Here is a 17,273-nt window from a genome sequence, read left to right as displayed (position 1 = left end):
CTTACGTCAGAAGACAAAAGAGTTTCTCTCCATTCCATCTTCACACACGAGAAAGCACAATGAGAAGGGACTGTCTGCCTGTTGTCACCACGGATCCAGCTTCTTTGGCCTGCGATGAGCACCTGTGCCCACGTACACATTTAAGTTGTTAGTGTCCCTCAAATCTTGCACCTAATTAGTTTTTTCCCCAAATTTTTTCTTTCCTTTTGTACTTATTTCAATACCTTTTTGTAAAATTACTGTTCAAAGAAATGTCACATTTTGCTCATCTGAGCATTGCAAATAGTTGGACACATGCTCTCATCTTTGCATGGTGTGTCTTGCCGAGTTCCTTCTCACCACCACCATGCCAGTGCAATCAGCCCAGAACTATACAGGCCAGTCCCTCGCTGCTGCTGCACTCTGGAGGACCACCGTCTCCTCCCCTGCAGGCACAACATCTTAGAGCAGATGCTTTTCCTTTCGTACGTTCCTGGCCCTTCCAGTCAGCTAATCTTGCTCTCCTGAGGGAGATGCAATTTCTTGCCCACCATGAATGCTATTCTTGTTCCTCCCGTGTTTGTAACTTGATTCCTGTAGCTTCACATTGGCCCTGCCTCTTGAGCAGAATCTGAATATGCTTGTGTTTCACATGCCCCCCTTTCTCAGGGTGGAGCTCTCAAAGCAGCAGCCAACGTTTCCGTGGTTCCTGGTGGAGAAACCTTACAGAAATCCGCGTCTACAGCAAACTACTTCTGCCTGCTTTCCCTCCCTCCCATATGGAAACAGAATCTGTCTTAACCTATGCTCACGTGATTTGTGAGATTAAATAGCAAATGTGGAAAGCATTTGGAGACCGTGAGGGCTGTGTAATGGCACCACAGTTAGGCCAGTTCATACATCAGAAACTGCATCAAGGAAAAGTGCTGGGTTTCTGTCTAACCGTGGGCGTTTCCCTGCTGTTATCTACAAATCGTTCAAGCGTCATGCTTGCCATCTTCCACAAGACCTGTGCAAGTAAAATGGAGAAGCCTGGGTGATATTTGACTTTATGAAAATACCATTTGTATTTAGAAATATTTGTGAACAATTCTACAGTAAAAATTTGTAACACTTTGCTTAGAAAGCAATTATTCTTATTAGCACCGTGCTTTAACCTGCTGCGTGAGTACCTTCCGCTGCTTCACCCAATAGTCGCTGAAGCACGAGCCCCTGGTGCTGCGGGAGCGCCTTCCGCTCCGTCAGCCAATAGCCACTGAAATACCAGTCCACTGGGGCATGGTATATTTCTCTTTTAAAAAGATTCACAAGGCTCGGCTCGGGCCTCTTGGTTCCGGCGCTTGGTTCCGGTTCCTGCTCCCGGCTCCGGCTCCAGCAACTAGGCTCCCTTCCTGACAGTTTATGGTGTATGTAAGTTTTACCCCCCAAAATAAATAACCCCTTAAAACATAACTGGTGTGGGGATTGATTCGCCATTATTAACCAAATTCACCAACCAGTCTAGGAAGCAATATTTAAAATAGACATATACATATTAAAATGGCTAGATGAACGTTGGGCAGTGGTTATACACACCTTGAATCCCAGCGCTCAGGAAGCAGAGGCAATCAGATCTCTGTGAGGTCCAAGTCAGCCTGGTCTACAGCATGAGTTCCAGGACAACAGGCTACACAGAGAAACCCTGTCTCAAAACAAACAAACAAACAAGCAAAAGGCTAGATGATATATTGTTATAGTATTGTGAAGTTATTCCTAATCTCAGTTTTACTTTATGTAATGTGCTAATGTGCTAATGTGCACACACGTGCACACATGCACACACATACACACACATATATACTACATGTTTTGTTCAGGCTCTTGTTATATAACTCTGGCTAGCCTGGAAGTTGCCATGTAAGATGGGCTAGTCTCCAGTGTGCACTGGTCCTCCTACCTCTGCCTCCCAAGTGGGAGATTACAGGCACATGCTGCCACACTTGGCTTCCTTCCTCCAGTTATCTATATTTCTGAACCTTTCTACAATAAATCTATACTCATTTGGTAAAAGAGTAAACAAAGTTTGACTCCCCCAATTCCATTCTGTGAATGTTGACGTCATCTTCTATAATGTCATTAAACATTAAACTTTGGAAATTTCGGAGCTTTTAAACTTTAAAAATTTCATGATTGGTTTTTCTCATGCTTCTAGAGGTATGCAGAAATGTTTTGTGGTGGCCCACTATCGCCAAGACACAATTTATGTATGCTTCGTTCAGATAAAGTATATCTTGAGAAATTCCTGACAATATCAATGATGAATATTGTTCTCTATTTTGGGATGTATGTTTTATCACTTCATAGTTTTGGACACTGTGTGGAAATGCCCTGACTGCAAAAAGAGGGATATTTGGCAAAACAGGAGACCTTCAGACTATCCTTTGCCTTGCCTGTGCCAAAGACGACATCACATACTCTGGTGCTTTAAACGGGGACATCTACGTCTGGAAAGGGCTCACCCTGGTCCGAACCATTCAAGGGGCACACAGTGTGAGTATTGCCGGATGGTTCTTCGAGGTGGAGTGTTGAACACGTTAGGGCCACCCTTCTCCTGTTTCTGCCCTCTGCTTTACAGTCAGAAGACGTCACCAAGCAGTTGTAAGCACTCATGAAGATTTCTCAAGTTGCTTTTGCTACCTGAAAGAAAAACTTACTAAATCAGTTTTCACCTTAACTATTGATTGACTGATTAGCCCTATTCTTCAGTAGTAGTTTGATACAGGACTAGAGCCTGTCATCCCTTCTTAAATTACAGCCTAGGATATTGTTAACATCACAGCCTGCTTCCCTGGGTGCAGGCTGATTCTCACCGTTGCCTCCACTTTATGGCGGTAGCTAGACTAAATGGGATGTGAATGGGTGTTGGTTTTGCGCTAGGTGGTGAGGAGAGTGTCCTCGATCTGCCGATGTGCCGGAGCATCGACTCTGTTGGTGTTGTATTGCTCAGAAAAGCAGGTGCCACGAATGACCTTTCTCGCCATGCTCTGTGAAACAAGGGCAGACTCTGCCGCCTTTGGACACAGAGGAAGATGGTGTCTACAGATGGCACAATGAAAATGGAGACCAGGGAAGTCAGAGGAAAGGGCCCCGAGCAGTTTTCACTGTGTACTCTTTGAGTGTCGCATGCAATGTCAAGTTCTGTATTTTTGTTTAAGACAATTAAGTATAAGGACCAGAGAGATGGCTCCATGGTTTCGAGCACTTTCTGCTCTCTCAGAAGACCAGGGTGCAGTTCCGAGCACACAAAAGTACAATAGAAGTAGGATAAAGGTGCTTTATCTTAATATCTTCAAATTGATTCCCCAGTACTTTATGTTTTAGTGCTGGGAATTGAACCCAGGGCCTTACACACGAGGCAATTTAATCCTCTATTTAATCTTCTTCCCTAGACCTCATTACTCTTAGCATAAAGAAAACTTCAGACAGCTCAGTGGAATAGTTTGGATACTTTCAAGGCTTCTTTCCATTTTTTTCTTGACTTCATTGCCAAACTACTCTTAAAACAATTAGGAGGTCAGAATTTGTTTTCATTCATTAAATAAGCTGCTTCAGTAATCAGTTCCTTTGTAGGTGTATTAAAGAAGTCCACAGTAGCCTGGAATGGAGTATAACAAACATTTATTTATTTGGGGGCAAAACTCAACAGTAAGGGTAGCCATCCATGGTTCTCTGTGTGCACTGGAAGCTGGGAACTGAATCCAGCAAAAAAGGCCACATGCACTTTTCATTTGTGCTTATAGTATGTCATATCATGCCCAACATGGGCTGGAATCTAAAAGACTATTGGCTGAAGCATTTCCCACATTTCTCTTTACATTGGATATTTTGTTGACATAATGCAATAGTAACATCTTTGAATAAACCAAGTAAAACAGTTTTCAAACTTAAAGATTCCAAGTGTTTTAGACATGGAAAGGGAGTCACCGCATAGTATACAACATGCTGAACAATGCTATTTGTACTTTCCAGTTTGTCAGGAGTAACCCCTTCCTGAGTGGTCGAGGTGGCATCTCAGGCACCTCTACACTTGTCAAAGGCGTGGTATTCGTGCCCTCAATCTGTGTCTCTATTACGTTACTTTAGAACTGAAGTGAGGCACCTTTGTCATGTCTTTGTTTTAGAAGGCTCGTTTGTCATACGCGAGAATTTAATTCTGTATCCGCTTCAACCAAGGTATTCATAAGTGGCATTTTGGGCAGTGGGGATGACACTCTTATCAAATTAGCTGTGTTAATGGAATTACTTTGCATCCTGGTGGTGGCTGTAATTTTAGTGATCTAGCTGAGATGAGGTGTGTTGATCTGCTGTCAGAGGTCAACAGGAAACACAGCATCTGCTTTTGTTTCACTCTGTTTTCTTAATCATTGTGATTCAGCATCGGTGGCATCTGTAGAGACTGCAGGATTGAATGTTACCTCTTCTAATTGACAGGCTGGAATCTTTAGCATGTATGCTTGTGAAGAAGGCTTTGCTACTGGTGGGCGAGACGGCTGTATACGATTATGGGACACTGATTTCAAACCAATAACCAAAATTGATCTCAGGGAGACAGAACAAGGATATAAAGGTAACATATGCATTAGTATTTATTACAGTAGAATGTGGTTTTGATCAACTTTATCCAGAAAAATCAGATATATAGAAGTAAGTTCATTTTCCAAGAGCAAAACCCTTCAACCAAATTGCATTAGACTGTGCCCTGTGAGCATCTGCAGAGTGTGCTGGTTTAAAGAAAATGGCCCCCAAAGGGAATGGGACCGTTAGGAGGTGTGGCTTTGTTGAAGCAAATGTGTCAACTGTGGAGGCAGGCCTTGAGGTCTCCTATGCTCAAGTCACACCCGGTGTCTTCCTGTTACCTATAAGTCAAGATGAAAGAACTCTCAGCTCCTTTTCCAGCACCACATCTACCTACATGCTGCCACACACCCTGCCATGATGATAATGGACTAAACCACTGAATTGTAAGCCACTACAATTAGATGTTTTCCTTTTTAAGAGTTGTCGTGGTCATGGAAGCTCTTCACGGCAATAGAAACCCTAACTAAGGCATAGAATATGGGGCTGAGCAAGGATGGAGTGAAGGTGGGGAAGGAGCAGACAGACAGAAGGAAACAGAGGTACAGAAGATCCTTTTTTTCAAAGATTTGTTTATTTATTTATTAATTATGTATACAGTGTTTTACCTGCATGTACACCTGCAGGCTAGAAGAGGGCACCAGATCTCGCTACAGATGGTTGTGAGCCACCATGTGGTTGCTGGGAATAGAACTCAGGACCTCTGGAAAAGCAGTCAGTGCTCTTAACCTCTGAGCCATCTCTCCAGACCTGTAGAGCAGCTCTTTGTACTGGTTCCACCTGGTGTGGGAGAATTATCTGTATTCTGTCAATCATATTTTAATAAAATGCTGATTGGCCAGGCAAGCAGTATAGGTGGGAAAGCCAGACAGAAAGTAGGGGTGGAGCAAAGAGACTGGGAGTATTCTTAACTTTCTGCTCTGCCTATCCCTGGCCTCAAAAATGGAAATGAAGGGCATCTGAGAGGAGCAGACTCAGGCAAAGCAACATCAGGACTTTCTTGCTCTTGGTGTGGATGCAAAACTACATTGTGGATTTACCTTCCCAAGGACTTTTGATATGAGTGAATTTCCCCCCACCCTTTTGCTATTGGGTAACAGTGACTGTTGGCTTTATTTCTATGCAAACTATGTTTTGTGGGGATTTTTTTGGTTTTTATTCGTTTTACTAAAATGACTTTCTAAACATTCAACAAAAGCATTTTCATGGTCATGTTCCAATTCCTTGACATCATACTTGCGACTTTGTTTCTCAATTTTGAAAATATAACTAGGGGCAGTGAGATAACGCAAAGACACTAGGTGCTAGTCCTAAGTTCAGTCCCTGAACCTCACATGAGAGGAAGAAAAACTGTGTCCTGTAAGCTATCCTCTGACGTTCACGTGTACGCTGTGGCACATGTACATGTATGCATTGCACATGTGTGTGCATGTACAACCAACTAAACAAATATCATTTAAAAACTTAAAGTAAAGGGACTGCCACTTATTAACGTTTGTAAACCCTTATCCCAAGGTCCCACTCAGTTTGCAAGCCGTGAGGATTTCTCTCGCCCCTCCTGCAGATGTCCAGGCCTGTGAAATGAATCCCACATTTCCAAATGTTTCAGCGCAAAATTCTCTTACGCTTGCCTCTTGCATTGACTCAGTTGTCAGACAAGAAGAAAGAGTTTTGCAATGAACTAAGTAAAGACTACAGTTAGGGAAGTTATACAGCTGTGTTACAGAGGTAAACTGCTAATCAGTCCTCCTACACGCATGCCGTTGGGCTTGAGCTCAAACCTTTGACTTCTACTTTAAATTGAGTCTGGATCAGCCTTCCAGAGGGTGACACACACACATCAGCGAGAATCATCAAGACTCAGACAGATTCCTAGGGTTCTGTCCTCCCCACAGGTTAGTGAAAGAAGACGTACCTCTCAGCCTGAGGGACACCATCCACAGTCAAGTGACCTGTAGTCCTTTAGTTACATCAATAATTCCTGTGCTTTTTGTGATGAACAGATTTTTTTTTTTTTGCTGACTAGGTGATCAGTACCTTTTCTTTAGCAAGAGTTCTACATATACATGTGCATGATCATACAAATCTGCAACTGAATTCAGACAAGATCTTTCATTTGTAACTTCGAAAGCCAAACAGATTAGAACGGAAAGATTACTTCTATGACTAGTTTGGTAGCAAAACCTGATATGAACTGGCACAAACGGTTTACTGTCTTTAAAATGTAGATAACCACACACAGAAATGTTCTCTCCAGCTCGTCATGGTGTTGTCATGGTGATGTCAAACATCGCTTGGGAGGTGGAGGGAGGAGCTATGAACTGCCGGGAGCGTCAGAGGTGGGCGGGAGACCACTGGGAGTTCAGAGGCTAGCAAGTGACCTCATCAGAGGTTGGTGAGTGACCCTGCCAGAAGTGTCAGAGGTGGGCGGCCGCTGGGAGCAGTGACCACAGTGGCTTCCAGAGACTATCATAAGAAGTTCCTCTGGAGGAGAGCACCTGTGTCACACCAGCCGGTGTCCGCTGCCATCTTCTGTGCGTGATACCCCACCACTGCAGCGACCACCGGAACTCCAGCCCCTGCCTGCGCTTGGAGGAGGGATCACCGGAGACTCCGATCTGCCTGCACCTGAAGGCATAGAAAATGTATTCAACAAAATCATAGAAGAAAATTTTCCCAACCTAAAGAAAGACATGCCAATGAAAATACAAGAAGCTTACAGAACACCAAAAGGACTAGGTCAAAAAAAAAAAAGTCCTCGCCATATAATAATCAAAACAGTAAACATACAGAATAAAGAAAGAATATTAAGAGCTGCAAGTGAAAAAAGGTCAAATAACACATAAAGGAGGCAGATCTATCAAATTTATACCCAACTTTTCAATGGAAACAATGAAATCCAGAAGATCCTGGACAGATCCTCACAGCAACAAATCCCAAAAAAGGGAAATGCACACACAATGCCACCACCAAGAGCATAAACAAAAACAACAGGAAGTAGCAATCACTGGTCACTAATATCCCTTAATATAAATCCATCATTCTGCATACAAGAAACACACCTCAACCTCTGAGACAGACATTGTCTCAGAGTAAAGGCTTGGGAAAAGATTTACCAATCAAATGGACCTAAGAAACAAGCAGGTGTAGCTATTCTAATATCTAACAAAATAGGCTTCAAACTAAAATCAATCAGAAGAGATGAAGAAGGACAGTTCATATTCATCACAGGAAAAATCCATCAAGAAGTATCAATTCTGAACATCTACGCCCTAAGTACAAGGGCGGCCATATTTGTAAAAAAAAAATGTTACTAAAGTTTAAATCACACATTCAGTCACACTCACTAATAGTGGGGGACTTCAACACCTCACTATTAACGCTGGACAGGTCTGCCAGACAGAAAGTTAACAGAGAAAAAAAAATGGAACTGTGTTCTGAGTCAAATGGACTTAACAGACATCTATAGAACATTCCACCCAAACACAAAAGAATATACCTTCTTTTCAGCACCTCATGAAACATTCTCAAAAACTGACCACATACTCAGTAAAAAGCAAACCTCAACAGATACAAAAAAAAACAACTTGGAACAACCCCATGTCTTATCGAATCACCATGACTTAAAGTTAGAATTCAACAACAACACTAATTTCAGAAAACCCACAAACACATGGAAATTGAACAATGCTCAACCGAATCACTGTTGGGTCAAGGAAGAAATAAAGAAAAAAATAGAGATTTCCTAAAATTCAATGAAAATGACCATACAACATACTCAAACTTATGAGACACAATGAAAACAATGATAAGAGGAAAGTTCATAGCACTAAATAACTACTAAATAAAGGCTTGCAGAAATCCCATACTAACAAATTAACAGAACACCTGAAAGCTCTAGAATAAAAAGAAGCAAACTCACCCGGTAGGAATAGATGGCAGGAAATAATCAAATTGAGAGCTTAAATCAATAAAAAAGAAGCAAAGAAAAAATATAAAGAATCAATGAGACAAAGAGTTGGCTCTTTGAGAATATCAACAAGATTGACACACCTTTATCCAAACTGACCAAAAGGCAGAGAGAGAATATCCAAATTAACAAAATCAGAAATGAAAAGGGGGACATAATAACAGACACGGAGGAAATCCAGAGAATCATCAGGTCGTACTTCAAAAAACTGTACACCACAAAATTGGAAAATTTAAAGGAAATGAAAAATTTTCTGGATAAGTACCACATAGCAAAATTAAATCAAGAACAGATAAACAAATTAAATAGACCTATAACCCATAAGAAAATAGAAACAGTCATCAAAAACCTCCAAAAACAAAAACAAACACAGGGCCAGATGATTTCAGCACAGACTTTTTCCAGAATTTCAAAGAAGAGCTAATACTGATACCCCCTCAAATTGCTCCATATACTAGAAGCAGAAGGAACACTGCCAAATGCTTTTTATGAGGGTATAGTTACCCTGATACCCAAACCACACAAAGACCAACTAAGAAAGAAAATTACAGACCATTCTAGCTCATAGACATTCATGCAAAAATATTCAATAAAATACTTACAAAATGAATCCAAGAACACATCAGAAAAATCATCCACATGATCAAGTCAGCTTTATCCCAGAGATGCAAGAATGATTCAACATACAAAAATTTGTCACTACAATCCACCATGTAAATAAACTGGAAAAAACTTATGATTATCTCATTAGATGCTGAAAAAGCCTTCAACAAAATTCAACACCGCTTCATAATAAAGGTCTTGGAGAAATCAGGGATACAAGGAACATTCCTACACATAATAAAGGCAATACAGCAAGCCAAGAGCCAACATCAAACTAAATGGAGAGAAACTAAAATCAGGAACAAGACAAGGCTGTCCATTCTCTCCATATCTATTCAATATAGTATTTGAAGTTCTAGCTAGAACAATAAGACAACAAAAGGAGATCAAGGGGATTCAAATTGGAAAGAAAGAAGTCAAACTTTCGCTATTTGCTGATGATATGGTAGTATATATAAGTGACACCAAAAATTCTACCAGGGAGCTCCCACAGCTGATAAACACCTTCAGTATTGTGGCAAGATACAAAATTAACTAAAAAAAATCAGTAGCCCTCCTATATACAGATGATAAAGGGGCTGAGAAAGCTATCAGAGAAACATCACCCTTCACAATAATCACAAACAACATAGAATATCTTGGGGTAACTTTAATCAAACAAGTGAAAGACCTGCATGACAAGACCTTTAAGTCTTTGCAGAATGAAATGAAGAGGATATCAGAAAATGGAAAGATCTCCCATGCTCATGGATAAGTAGAATTAACATAGTAAAAATGGCAATCTTAGCAAAAACAATATATAGATTCAGTGAAATACCCATCAAAATCCCAGCACAATTCTTCACAGACCTTAAAAGAACAATACTAAACTTTATGAAAAACAAAAAACCCAGGCTAACTAAAACAACCCTGTATAATAAAGGAACATCTGGAGGCATCACAATCCCTTACTTCAATTTCTATTATAGAGCTACAGTAATGAAAACAGCTTGATATTGGCATAAAAACAGACAGGTGGACCAATGGAATCAAATGGAAGACCCTGATATTAACCCACACATTTATGAAGACCTGATTTTTGAGAAAGAAGATAAAAACATAAGATGGAAAAAAGGAAGCATATTCAACAAATGGTGCTGGCATAACTGTATATCAACATGTAGAAGAATGCAAAGAGATCCATATCTATTTCCATGCACAAAATTCAAGTCCAAATGGATCAAAGACCTCAACATAAAGCCAATCACACTGAACCTTATAAAAGAGAAAGTGGGAAGTACCCTTGACCACATTGGCACAGGAAACTACTTCCTAAATCTAACACCAATAGCACAGACACTAAAAGCAACAATGAATAAATGGGAACTCCTGAAATTGAGAAGCTTCTGTAAAGCAAAGGACATGATCAACAAGACAAAATGTCAGCTTACAGAATGGGAAAAGATCTTCACCAACCCCATATCAGACAGAGGGCTGATCTCCAAAATACATAAAGAACTCAAGAATTAAAATCCAATTAAAAATAGAATACATATCTAAACAGAATTCTCAACAGAAGAATCTCAAATGGCCAAAAGACACTTAAGGAAATGCTCAACATTCTTAGCCATCAGAGAAATGCAATCAAAACAACTTTAAGGTACCATCTTACACCTGTAAGAATGGCCAAGATCAAAAACACTGATGACAACTTATGCTGGAGAGGTTGTGGAGTAAGGGAAACACTCCTCCACTGCTGATGGTAATACAAATTTATACAACTGCTGTGGGAATTACTATGGTGATTTACCACATAATTTGAAATCAATCTACTTCAAGACCCAGCAATACCACTCTTGGGCATATACCCAAAGGATGCATGCTCACATCATAAGGGCATTTGCTCAACTGTGTTCATAACAGCATTATTCATAATAGTCAGAACCTGAAAACAATGTAGTTGCCCCTCAACCGAAGAATGGATAAAAAAAATGTGGTCCATTTAAACACTGGGGTACTACTTAGTGGTAAAAAAAAAAATGATATCTTGAAATTTGCAGGCAAATGGACGGAACTAGAAAAAAACCATCCTAAGTGAGGTAACCAGACCCAGAAAGACAAATATAGTATGTACTCACTCATAAGTGGATATCAAACATAAAGCAAAGGACAACCAGCCTTTGCTAGTCCACAGCCCAGAGAAAGCCAGAACCCTCATCCAGAAACAGATGGAAACAGATGCAGAGGGAAGAGTGATAATATGATCAAAGAGGTCAAGACCATGCTTGAGGAACCCACAGAAACAGCTGATCTGGGCTAGTGGGAGCTCACCGATGCTGGACTGACAACTGGGGGCCCTGCATAGAACCGAACCCTGAGGACAGGCGACAGTGCTATGCTTTGGGCAGTATGTGGAAATACTAGCAGTGGAACCAGGATCTAACCCTGGTGCATGAACTGACTTAGTGGAGTCCACTCTCAATGCTCGGCCTAGGCACGGGGCTGCGGGAGGACCTTGGTCCTGCCTCAGTGAGGTGATGGGACAGATTTAGTTGACTTTCCAGGGGAGGCATCACCCTCTCTGAGGAATGGGTGCGGAGTGGGAGGACAGTTGGGAAGGTTGATATGTAAAACAAAAGTTTAAATGAGAAAAAAGGGGGTGAATTATTTTATTGAAGATATTGCTGCTTCAGATCCCACTGGACATATGAACCCCAAATCCTAAACCTTCCAGAGGTGTGAGTTTCAGAGCCAACGTTTCAGGGACTATAAATTCTGGAGTTTTCAGGATGGGGCAGGGATTGGATGTCACTGAGAGAAACTCTATCACCTCATGGACAAGGAGGCAGAAACACAGGGTTGGTAGCAGCAGTGATCACAGACAGGGCCCAGATCATCTCACACCAAGTGTAACAGCACATCTTACATCCAACTTTTTAACTAAATGGATGATCTGGGTGAGGCAATGAAATTTAAAATGTCTATTATGATTGACAAGAAAAGGTAAAAAATAATTCCTAACGTGTGCCAACCAACGTGAATTACTTCACTGTGATCAAATATTTTGACCTGATTGTTATAGAGTGTAAAGGGAATACAATAATTATTCTCCCCACACGAGATGTATTATTTACTAAGCATTTGCTGACATGTGTGCCAAAGGGCTAGATATTAAATAGCTGTTGTGTCTAATGAGCCAGAAACTGTGAATCTAAAGAGATCTGCGTCAGGAAAGTCATAGAGAAGAGATGGAGCTGAGGCTGCGGGCTCTGGGCCACAGGATTCCTTCTGAGGCTTGTCGCTGTGGTCATCGCTCTCCCCCCCCCTCCGGTCCACCCTGTCATTGATCACATGGATTTTGACAGTTGCTTTATCACGTATGTCCCGCACCGACTGTTCCCTGCCCCGCAGCTTTAAGAACTGTTTCGTGTTTATACAAAACAGGTCACAGTCCTTCTTTCTTAAAACCCTCCGAAGATTCTCCGCTTTTCTCAAATACCCAAAATCTTTCTGGTGGCCTTGCAGCCCCCGCTCCTTCCTCTGCTTTGGCCAGGCTGGCTCACACCTTTTCCCCTGCTCACAGACTGTTCCCTCTATCTGCAAAGGCCTTCTTCAACCAGAGCCTCTACTCCAGTGGCTGATGTGATTGACCTTACTGGAAATCACCTTCTGCTTCCAGCCCCGGGGCGCGTCAGATGTGCTAATGTGGTCCACCTTGTAACAAACAGCACAGCTTACCTCATGGCCCTTGTCAACTGGGCAGAGGATCTCTTGTTGCCTGATTCTTTCAGAGGGTTTACAATAATGCCTACCATGCACTGGAGACCTGGAAAATAGTTCAGATGAGCGAAGATCACATTCTAACCACAGTGTAGGGCCCTGCAGGGGAACCAAGTGCCAGCCCAGCTTAAGGAAAAAACGTAGCTAGGTCCCTTCATGTCAACATGCCAAGTTTCCCCTTGGCGTGGCTGGAAGATCCTAGCATGCCGGTAGGAAAATGAGTGCGGTGTCTGTTCCAGCTGGCAGGGTACTCTACCTAGGTAGAGACTGTAGCTGGGCCAGGAGAAGCTCTCTTTGTTGGTCTTCTGTTGCTTTTGTTCCTTGTGCTGTTTGGCAGCAGCCAGTGCTGGCCGTAGGCAGGTCCCTGTGCAGGCCCTGGGTGTCTGTGGGTCCTCAGTCATGAACAGTGTCATGGCCACTTACAGCCTTTGGCATGGGGTCTGAGATCCTTGGCCCTACAGACCTGACAGCTCCCTGAACTCTCCCAGGACCAGAGCCCTTACTTTGTCTTTTCCAGATCCTAAAGCCTTTTCATATCCTTTGAACCTCTGTCTGGGGGACTAGCCTCCAGCAGCACAGAGGGTCTAGCCTCGAGCAGCACAGGGGGGCTAGCCTCCAGCAGCACAGGGTGGGGGCTAGCCTTCAGCAGCCCAGGGGGGGGGGCTAGCATCTGGCAACACAGGGTCTTGACAGGAATTCATGGGATCAGCTAAGTTAGACTTTTCTGTCTGAAGGGGGTTAGGGAAAAGGGCACTCACAAACTCTCTTGATGTTTTCCTTCTTTATTCCTTCTATTCTTTATTTTCTCTCTCTCTCTCTCTCTCTCTCTCTCTCTCTCTCTCTCTCTCTCTCTCTCTTTCTCTCTCATATCTCATGTTGTTTTACAGCTTTTTCCCCAACAGAATCTTGTAGGCAGTACAAGAGTCAAAACGGTTGCATTCCATTTCTCAAGTGAATGATTATAGGAGAAAACATGGTTTTCATCTCCCTCATGTGATTGAATATTTTATCTATTACAGGTGAAAACAAACTCTCCCAAGAGCCCACATGCATTCATACCCAAGAAGCTTGTTGTAGATTAACCATGTATGCAAGCGAGGTGTTTTTGTCAGGTCTTTTACTGGTAAGCTGCATTTTGCAGTTACAAAGAAAGGGCCAATTACTTTATTACTTACATTGAAAGGTAGTCTTATATGGAATCTTAAAAAAAATCACAAACCTAAATTTTTATATATAAATGTTTAAATGTTATATATAAATGTTAAATGTTTAGGGTGCATATCCATTCATTAATAGTTTTTTACATCAAGAGAATTGAGGACAGAAATGGGCATAAGGAATTGATCATCACCTTTGGTCATCAGCCAAACCTAGCAAGGAGAGAACGTCAGTCAGTAATAACTGGGCCACTTTGTTCTTGTTCCCTGACCTTAAAGTGTTCTGCATTCAACTATGTGCCTTTTTAAAACTTTAGGTTGTCTTCTTGGGTTTTCCACATCAAAGTTATTTAACAAAAACATCTCAGTCTTACTGTGTTATTTTCAAAGCTTTGCTTCAGCTGTGATGCCCTCCGAGACCTGTGAACACAGCTCCCGACATTAATGTTAAAAGAATGTAAACTAGCTGGGCTACTGGGACTCAGTTGTTAGTCATTAACTTCAGCTGCAATCCTTGCAGCTCCTTAGGTGAGACTCACAGCTCCTGGCTGTGAAACATATCCTTGTATTTATTTTTATTCATCAAAACTCTGTATAAGCTATCATTATTATTATCAAATTAGACACTACAGCTTAGGGAGGGGTCTTCTTGACAATCCACAGGTAAAAATGCCCAGTAGAATGGGCTGTTTCCAAGAGATAAACACACTATATTACAGGCAGTGGAGATCTCCCCACGCCCACTCACACCATGGTAGACACCAGGGAAAGAGAGCCGCACATGTAAAGGCACAGCAGAAGCAAAAGACACCCCAGGGAGGGTCTGTAGCCCCATGGCCTTGCCTATGCAGCTTGGCCGGTCAGAGGATTCCCTTCTGCTGACTGACACCTGAACTACCATTGCAACTATCTGCGCCTCCGGCATGGCCCACGGCAACTTCTGTCCCTGCAGTCTTCTCCCTCCTGCCGTCTCTCTGCTCCCACCCTCTCCGTCATCTTCTCCTGGCAGCTCCTGAGCTGTTCATTTGTCTTCCCTTAACCCTTCTGCAGCTCAGCCTGCTGAATCCTCAGCAACTGTTTCCGCGGCTTCTCCGTGGCTTCCGTCACCTCTCTGCTGGCTTTGCTGTTCCTTTCTTGTGGCACAGTTCAGCCCAAACACTGAAAGTAAGAAAAGACCACTCGGCGGGAACCTTTGCTGATCCTAATGCTCTAACACCAGAGTTGAAAGCACAGGAGAGTGTCACCATGTAGATTCATTAAGTGAGCCTGAGCAGCCTGCTTTTCTGGCCAAGAGTCTGAGCAGAGTTGGAGTACTGGACCAATCATCGCAGTGCCTTGCCTCTTCAGCACTATCTATAGCCAGAGAGGTTTTTGTGTGGACCAGCCACAGCCTTGCAGATCTGATAGACTTTTCAAAGACATCTTCCGAAGCCTGGGAAAGCTGCTGTGATGGTTGTGTAGTTTCTCAAGGCATCTGTACCACGTCTAAGGTGGCTGGTGCTGCATGGGGAGGGATAGATAGACCAGCTGACCTTGGATTAGTGGTCCTTTTGCATAAGACAGGCAGGACAATGAGGGAGTCCAGTAACTGTCAGTTAGTGAGTGAAATTTTCCCTAGGTCTTTTCTTATTTGCAAGAAAGTGAACATCAGGACTGATTACAGTAGAATTTGAAGAACTAATTACTAACTCTGATAGTGATGCTAGAAGGTTTGAAGAGTACTTAACACCCACCAGTTGTGGGTCCTCCTTGTCTGTCTCTCTCAGTTGTCCACTGCATCAGTTACTTTTCTGTTGCTGTGATTAAAAACGCAAGGAGCAAGGCAGCTTATAGAAGAAAGGGCTTATTTAGGCGTACAGTTCCTGAAGGTGAGAGTCCATGACGGTGGAGCAAAGGTTTGAAGTAGGAAGCCAAGGGCTCACATCTTGAACCATAACCATGAAACAGAGTGCATACCGGAAATAGCATGGCCTGTTAGAAACTATCAAAGCCTGCTCCCAGTACCATACTTCTTCCAACAAGGCCATACCTCCTAAGCCTCCCCAAACAATGCCACCAACTGCACACCACCTATTCAAATGCCCGAGACTATGAGGAACATCTGATCCAAAACAATACACCCACTTGGAACACTTTCCACATCTAAAGCAGAGAGCAGACAGGGCGGGACAGGAGGAAGCAGGGGCTGAATTCTTCACTGAGGTTCACTTTGGACTATTTTTCTTCCTCAGAATGCTCTAGGGATCATACAGCACAGCATTTCTCAAATTGAACTGATTTAAGTTTCTAGAAAGTATGTGGCATTGTCTTGAGACATTTCTGATTGTAAAAACTTTACAAGTCTTAGGGCGGTTTGGGTAGAGGTCAGGGATGCTACCAAACCTGCTATACTGTCCGGGGCAGTGCCCACAAAGAAGACTCAATAGGCTCCAAGTGTTGCAGTGGAAAAGTCCAAGAAAGATATTCAAAGACCAGCTCTCAAAGCTGAGCACCTCTGTTACAGAAGAAATGTTACCAGCACATCCCCTTCTCCAGTCTCTGGGGTGGGGCTTCATTCTTCTCCCTTCATTCTTCCTCGTGCCCCCCTTGGCTTCTGTCATTCTCTGGCCAATTCCATGTTAGCAATTGTAAATCATGCTGCCTTAAACACGGGCACACAGTATTCCTGTGGTGTGGTGGCTTCGTGTCCTTTGACTATTCTATTAGTAAGATAGCTAGATCACGTGATCGATCTACTTTTAGTTTTTTTTAAGAACCTCCTCGGTGTTTTCCATAATAGCTCTTCTAACCTGCAGTGTTGGCAACAGTGATTAACAGTTCCCGTTTCTCATGAACGTTTGTCATTTTCTTTCTGTTATATCTGTCCTAAGCCGGCTTATCATTGTAGTTTCTATTTGTATTTCTCTGGTACCTAATAATATTGAACATTTTTATACATTAGTTGGCCATTGTAATTTTTTGAAAAATGTCTGTTCGGATCATTTGCTCATTTTAAAAGTAGATTACTTGAGTTTGGGGGTGTGTTTTGTTTTAGCTCCTTATGCATTCTGGATATTAATCTCCCACCAGATAAATAGTTGGCAAAGACTTTCTGGCGTTTTCGTGGCTTGTTTTTTGCTGTTGTTTGTTTCCTTAGCTGTACAGGGTATTTCAGTTTTGTGCATTCCCTTTTGTAAGTTTTCTTTTTCTCT

General features: G+C 42.3%; 1 protein-coding gene across 1 annotated transcript in view; it reads left to right on the top strand.

Annotated features, from left to right (window-relative positions):
- Positions 1-17,273, top strand: part of Eml6 (EMAP like 6) — a 252,535-nt gene that overhangs the window by 113,537 nt on the left and 121,725 nt on the right. The window contains exons 6-7 of the mRNA XM_087909226.1: positions 2,323-2,508; positions 4,450-4,585. Of these exons, the coding sequence (XP_087765352.1) occupies positions 2,323-2,508; positions 4,450-4,585 (322 nt within the window). The remainder of the gene's footprint in view (positions 1-2,322; positions 2,509-4,449; positions 4,586-17,273) is intronic.

The sequence above is a fragment of the Myodes glareolus genome, chromosome 8, assembly GCF_982192425.1.
Source record: "Myodes glareolus chromosome 8, mMyoGla1.1, whole genome shotgun sequence".
NCBI classification, from domain to species: Eukaryota; Metazoa; Chordata; class Mammalia; order Rodentia; family Cricetidae; genus Myodes; species Myodes glareolus.
The sequence above is the reverse complement of the archived record's forward strand: the minus strand, read 5'-3'. Positions and strand labels throughout refer to the sequence as shown.